Here is a 7,766-nt window from a genome sequence, read left to right on the forward strand (position 1 = left end):
TATTTGAATTTATTTTTATAAAACCATGTTATGATTTTTAAAATTGATCAATTTGATTATCCAAATTCCAAACATACACTATTATTTTATTGTTATTATTTTTTAATCCACACATCTTACAGCTATAAACATTTGTTTGCCTTTACTATTTTAGACTCTTTTACACTTTGACTATGTAATGCAAGTAATCAATCTATACTTTGAGGTCACCTAAGTTGATATCATTATTAAATAAATAAATTCATATAATAACAACACACATAAATTGTGGCCATATACATAAATTTTTTTTATTTGTACGTACGTACGTACGCACACACACACATATAGATAGGTGTGGTCATATCGACGTGACTATATATTTAGCACGTGTGAAGCCACCGAGGCAGCCGCGTGGCTCGCCGCACAAAGGTCCAAGACTAGAGTTGCAAAGCTAATGATAAATGTGGCAATTTGCGAAGAAAGCCATGGCAAAAGCATCCACGCAAGTCCTAGTGACTTTTTCTCGGTACTTATCTTCTTCTCCACTGCGACCTCTGGAGTTCGACAGTGTTGTTTTTTTATTTTTGTTTTGATGATTGATCTTTCCGCTTGAGTTCCTGGCTAGAATCCTGAAATCAATCCTGAAATCCCAGAAAGAAAAAATACGTAAAGATGGGGCCTAAGCTTCCTTTGACCCACTTGAGAATATCGCCTGCCTCTAATTGTTATTTGATTTCTTACGACAAGGGAGAGTTTTGTAAATACAAATTCCCTGCAAGAATAGTTTCAGAGCAGAAGTTCCCGTTCAAGTTCGTACGACAATCTTTGGGGGATAGATGGAAGCTGAATGATATAAGCGCTGGTATCAGATTTCCTTCTTTATCTGAATTTTTGTTTTGAAGTATATTTGCTAGAATTACGGTAGTGTAATAGCGTGATCATACGTTATCATAAAATGTTCAGAAAGTAAATTCGTAGTCTCTTAGCTCATACATGTTACTTGTCAACTCATTTTGATAGTTTCCTAGTCCCCAGTGTTCATTGTTCCTGATACGTACTTTGAAAATAAATCAAGAATAATCAGTTAGTTAGTTACTCTTGGAAATTGGAATAAATGATAGGGAACCTAATTGTAAATCAAAGGTTATGTTTTCGGATATAATCAGAGTAATATTCAGATTCTTCTATTCTCTCTTCTTCTTCTCTCTCTTTCTCGTTTCTGTCTCTCTTTATCCTCTTTTCCTCTATCTTTTCCTATGCACCAGTTCCATTGCAGCAAAGAGCGCAAGAGCCCTACCACTGGTGGCCAGTAATGTTTCAACTTTGGACTGGAGTTGTTGGAAGTTTCTTAGCTATTTGCCATTAGGATCTTCTATTAAATTATGACAAGTGGATTTTTTTTTTTTTAAAAGATCCGATCATTTAATGACATAAAAGTCCACTTATTATGTTTTTATTAGTAAACTTGATAACAAAGATATACAAGTTGTACTCAAGTTTTCTCCTCTAGTCTCAACCATGAGTATGTGGTATTGGATCAATGACGGAGCTAATTGATGAGAGAAACACGCATCGCTGACAAAGGAACTGACTAGAATGTAGTTAAAGATTAGGAAATCAATCACTTGGTAGCCGTATTAATGGGATGCTTTATTTGAACAAAAATAAAAGGAAAATGCTACTGCAATAATAGTTGTCCTGCTTGGGCTTGGTCATTTGCATTGAACTACCAAGCTCCACTTGTATTCTCGAAGAGGCAAGTGCCAGCTGATCAGGCGACTATTTTTTTCCCTTCTTTATTGGTTACATATACTTTTCACTTTTCTAACTGTTGGTGAAACCCTTATTACTTGCGCCATCCATTTCTCAACTGAATTTATCAATCAGCAAGCACTGACAATAGTCAAGCAGTCATGACATGGATGTGCTCGATTATTTTTCTTCTTGAAGTCTGGGTTTTTCCATCAGACTATTATTATTATGCATTAATATATTCACCACACGCCCTATTTTTGGCTGTTCTCTAATTTTAAACTTCATTTCTCTTGAAAGGCTCAATCCAAGAAAGAATGAATATATGGCTATCAAAGACCCAAGACTTTTTGAATGAAGTGTCTTCCCCGCTTGCAAATCTGGTCAAAATAGAAAGTCTGGTCCTAAAGATGATCTTGAATTTCAAGTTATGGAAGACATATTTATGGTAGAGCAGACAATAGACCGCAGAACAGAAAATGGCATTCTTTCTCTAGCTGCTGTTACATGTATTGAGCAATTTAGCAGGTGAATGCGTGCGCTACATTTTTATCTTAGGTAATACCTTTATGTGTTAGTCCTTGAGAAAATGTTTAGGCTGGATTATGTATCGACAAGTGCAAGACTAAGCAGTAAATTACTAAAATGCTGCATGACACAGGAACTCACCCTTGGAACGTGCATACAAAATTACAGCATACTCTCCAAGAGTACGGTGGAAAAGCAAAATAAAAAGAAAAGAATATTGGAATTTGTTATCCTAGTTTCTATCATTGATATCCTGGTGATTTTTCGTATTTGTCTTTCTCACATATTCACATAAATTTCTTTTTCCTTCAAAATTAACATATCTGTCAGATTATGTGAACCAAAAATAAGTTGTGAGATTCAATTAAATGATTTGTTTTCCCCCAAAATTTTCATGGGAATAGATTTTCCAAGTAATACTGTCAGTTGGAGAAATTAATTTTAGTGGAAAATTGAAGCATTGGAAGATCCTTTGATCTGTTAATTCCGAGAGCATTTCACTTTCAAATTTTCTATTTATGTTTCCTTGACATAATTTAATACATTCTGCTTATTAATGAAGTTTGCCTTATGAAAAGGACTGCATCTCTAACGTAATATTCTATTTTCTTCTTAGTGTATGCCTATCAAACTGATACAAAAATTATTATTTGACTTTTTTTTAATAAGATATGCAGGATGAATGGGCTGACTGGGAGGAAAATGCAGAAAATTTATGAAGCTCTTGTTCCTGATTCAGTATACAGAGATGCCCGTAATTTGGTTGAATATTGCTGCTTTAGGTTCTTGTCAAGGGATAGCTCTCATGTTCATCCTTCCCTAAAGGTACAGTATAATCTATGTAGTGATGTGGAAATTTTTTAATATTCTGTTTTGAATAGTACAAGGGTAAACATTTGGAAGTTATTTCAAGGGGAAAATAGTAAGATTTCAGTGCAGAGAGAGAGAGAGAGAGAGAGAATAGAGCTTGAAAAAGGATAAGATATCCTCATTTGGGTGTTTCGTTTCATCTCTCATTACAAACATGGGGAAGCATATTTTGTTTATTTTATTCTATTTTTTCTTCCTGAAAGGTCTAGATTTCAATGCGTGCCTAATGATATTTGTTGTTTCTCTGTTGCTGTATATTGTATCTCTTCAATGCAACTTCTTTCTCTCATCAATCTCTCTTCTTTTCTCTTCCTGCTCTGGTAAAAATATCATCAGGCTTTATTTCAGATCAGCGATGACTCATATCAGTAAGTAATATGAGGTTTGTTACCCTTTTGGTTAGACTTGGTAGATATTGAATTCATATATGATGTTCTGATTGAGGGGAGGCATGGATTTTTTTCATCAGATTCCATCTCACCATTGATGAAGATGCCTCAAACTAATCAGGCATCTGGTTAGCAACACAGTGAGTCTGGTAGTATATAGTTGTGCTTTTTCATCTCCAGCCTCCTTGCCAGCTGAAGAAGCCCATGTGAGAGTCCCCATTCTTTGATAGCCAACCATAGCCATGCCCTCCTCTTGTTTGAGGAGGTTGTGCTCAAAATCCTTTGCAATTTTTACAATCAAGATTTGTCTTAGATTTTGTTATAATGTTATGAGATGCATTGGTTTAGTCACTAGTCTTTGTTGTGCTTATGAGATGCATTTGTCTTAGATTCACCCTTATCAGGTTTGCACTTTCTGCCATTATGTTAAAGACAGTATGCAAATCTCACTTGGATTGATCATTAGATTTTACTGTTTACTTGTCTTTGTGTTGTTTTACCTCCTCCAGGATGTAGATTAAATATATAATTTTAACTGGTGGTGAGGATTCTTCTCTCTTTCTCTCACGTGCAGGCCTAATTTAATTCGACAAAACTTCATTCATGATGTTTGCAGGAACCTGCTTTCCAGAGGCTTGTATTCATAACCATGCTTGCATGGGAAAATCCTTACAGTGATGAGCTTTCAAGTATCTCAAGAGAAGGCTTCTTTCCAGGTCATTTCTTTTCTTTATCAATTCAACCAATGTTAGAAAAATATATATATGTTCTTCTAGTTGCTTATGGAAGTTATTAGGAAAAATTTGGCTCACCTGAAGCTCAGGCGGCACTTCAGAGAATAAAGTGCCAGTGGATAGCCATTGATGAGGAACTTATGCAATGTTTGGTAGGTAGAAAGTGTTTTCTAGATAGGAAATGGAAAATACACCTATTCTAGGTACATCTCTCATTTCCTTTCTGGAAAATATTTTCCATGTACCAAACATGTTTTTGAGGAAGTATGTTTCCACAGATTAACATGTTACTGTCAGGCCTCTTGTTTGTTATATGTTTTTATATGATTAATTTGTCATCATGGTCGATCTAGCCCATATTACGTGAGCTTTCTATAGAGGATCTGTTTCATGTTAGGAGACATAATACTTCAATTTGAAGTCTCCCATGCTTTGATTTTACTTACTTGACTTAATGTTGGACTTTCAAGGATGGTAAACACAATCCATTGGACTGAATGTCACTCCTACTAAAGTTCATTTTCTCCCCTAACTCTATTCATGCCTGCATTTTTGCCTTTTCCTTTGGCAATCTGTTTCTTTATTTTATGCAATTTTTTAGACTCTCTCTCTGCGAAGGAGAGAGAGAGAATGCATTTTGAAAACTTTTTATATTGAAGTTACCAAAAGATGAATCAGCCGTAGACTGCAGTAGGCATTGACTGAGAATTAGCATGTATAGGATAGAAAGAAAATTTGTAGTAAGATAGCTCAGCCGAATTATTGTATGATTTAATCATTGATATCTTGTTTAGAAATTTTGGACCAGGTTTTCTCATATTTTATTAGATTTTTTTTTTTGGTCATAGTTGTTTTATGTGATGATTTAGAGAGAAGTGAGAGAGAACTTTGGATAATAATTTCTTATTGGCTCTGCAGAGTAAGCTCGTCACGGAAGAGGCTTTTGTTCATATTGCTCCTGCTGTCGCTGGTGTGGTTGACCGCCCCACAGCACACAATCTATTCAAGGCTCTAGCCGGTGATGAAAGGGGGATCTCTTTGGGCTTGTGGCTGACTTACATTAACGAACTTGTCAAGTGAGTTTAATCTTTTGGTTGGAGATATGATAAATCTATTGAGAAGACATGCGAGCAACATGTGGTTCTGATCACACAAGTTATAGGAAGATAAATGGACTAAGAAATTACCAATGTCAAGCTCACCTAGTGCAGTAGGCACTCTGTATTTGGATCTGGTTAGTTATGGTCATTAAACTGAAAAAAAATGGAATCTCTTTTCTCTTCCTTAGATGACCTTTTTTGTCATGAAAGGAATTTCAAAACTATGTCCCCTTTTATTACATATGGTGGATGCTCCTTCTCTTCTAGTTTGTTCTTTTGTTTGTTCCTCTGAACTTCTTGTAATCATGTCACTTCAGACAGCTTTCCTTGTTATTCAATTTTAGATCTAGTACACTGAATGTTCATGCCAGAGATATCTGCTTGTCAGGCACATCTTTTGTTAGAAAGATGACAGGAATTTTTACTTGCATTGTCTTTTAATGGCTTGTTCCATCCACATGGTTGCTTGATTCTGTTGGTATGCTCTTTAAAAGATATAAACAAGCACTTACTCCAGCACTAGTATGCTCAACTTATACTGAGGTTTCTGTAGAGTGTATGAAGGACCCAAGTCGTATCATATCCCAGAGTTTCCTCAACTTTCTGAGGAGAGAATTCTATGCATTGGTTCCAACAGGAAAAGGCCTGTATTGAAATGGGAGAAGAATATGGCATGGCCTGGCAAGCTCACTCTTACCGATAAAGCCATCTACTTTGAGGTATTTCATAATTTCCTGAGATGCTCATATGATAGTTTTTCATAGACTTTGATATTTGCATGATTACATCCTTTAAAATATGTAAGCTATGAAATACTCTGATCTATTTCTTTGGCTATTGCCACAATTTTTACGAGGTCATCATCTTACCATTGAACGGAAGGGATCTCAAAGGAAAGATGTCCTACGATTAGTTTTGGTTGTATGTCATGGCACAGAAAGTTAAATTTTAACAGGAACAGAGTTGAATTCTGTGATAGCCAAAATATTTCTGACTAGTTACATGCTTGGCTTCATGCCATGATTTTCCCCTTTTCCTATATGGCTCTTCTTAAGTTTCGGGTCCTTTAGCATTTATTTACTCTAGGTATGTTTCTTTCAATGCTTGCAACATAGTTGCTGGTAACAAAGACCACCTTGGCCTGTCACATTTCAATGGAAACTTTTTTAATGAACAACAAATTTGTGTGATGAAAACGATTAAAGGAAAGTGAAATATGAAGACAGACTGCTCAAAGATAACCTTTCTGATGTCATTTGTTAGCCAACAGTAACAATTTCTGTTCATACCTGAAATTCTTTATTGATACATAAGTATACACCAAGGATTAAACATTGGACTGGCCATTGAATCAGCTAAAGGTATTGGTTTAATGATCAATGGTCGGACTGTGGTTGAATGATGGCTGGACTGGTCATAATTAATTTAATATATTTTTAAATTTATAAGGGAGAATCCAATACATTCAGAGGATTTTATGAGAAATTGATTGATTTACGGAAGCACATAATTTAGAAACAGAAACAGCAAAATAGAGAAAATAACTAGGAACAAAATGAAATTCTCCTTAGCATTCAAGACTTGAGAGGCTAGAGAGCTTTTCTCGCAATAGCTGAATTTTTACTTTCCTCTCATTGACATGCACTTCCCATATGTATATGTATGTATGTTTGCATATATTCTGTCCTAGTTTCAACTCTCTTACACTCGCACTTCTCATAGCTACAGCAATGTGACTTATCATTGGTCCTTTAATTATGGGCCCATCAGAAAACAAACTTGGAGAGTTGGTTGAAAATGTTACAATTATATATTGTAAGGATTGATACGCATTGTACGCACTAGCTAAGTCACTTGAGTTGGTGAAATAATGAATTGATGATAGATCAAAATGCAAAAGATTCTGATAAAAGCAGTAAACATCTTGTATGATTGACCTTTTTCAAACTATGTTTCAGACCGTTGGCTTACTGGGAGAGAAGAAAGCCATGGACTGGATCTTTCATATGAAGGATTACAGGTGGAGAAAGCAAAGTTGGACCTTTAGGGTCTTCTCTTTTGACTCTGCTGTTTCTGTTTCCTTGGCTCAGAGTAAGTAAGAGCTTCAACAGTTAAGGAATCATGTGTTTATGGTGTGATGCAAGATCAGTAGCAAGAATAGAGGAAAGGAGGGAAATGTAGAAGAAATAAGGGACAATTAAATGACCTTTATTAATCAATCAAATTTCAGCTGTCTAACCCTAGCTATTAAGGGTCTTATATCTATATATATTGCCCAAAATAAAGGGTCTTATATAGAGCCCATTAAAATACAAGATGATTTGACAATTTAAAATACAAGATTATAGGAAATTCCTATAAATGATTCAATAAAATCCTAACAAATTGTTAAAATAAATCAATGTATAATA

At 35.2% G+C, this 7,766-nt stretch overlaps 1 protein-coding gene across 1 annotated transcript; it reads left to right on the forward strand.

The window, feature by feature from the left end:
- Window positions 1–462: 462 nt before the first annotated feature.
- Window positions 463–7,446, forward strand: LOC129299750 (uncharacterized; the record flags this gene model as incomplete). The annotated part of the gene is made up of 7 exons (XM_054938218.1): window positions 463–844; window positions 2,035–2,292; window positions 2,932–3,087; window positions 4,138–4,237; window positions 5,174–5,331; window positions 5,909–6,074; window positions 7,314–7,446. Coding segments are annotated over exons 4-7 (496 nt in total), but the record flags the coding sequence as incomplete, so codon positions are not given.
- Window positions 7,447–7,766: the final 320 nt, after the last annotated feature.

This window comes from Prosopis cineraria, unplaced genomic scaffold (genome assembly GCF_029017545.1).
Source record: "Prosopis cineraria cultivar Desert tree isolate PC_DT_omini unplaced genomic scaffold, ASM2901754v1 PC1284, whole genome shotgun sequence".
Lineage (NCBI taxonomy): Eukaryota > Viridiplantae > Streptophyta > Magnoliopsida > Fabales > Fabaceae > Prosopis > Prosopis cineraria.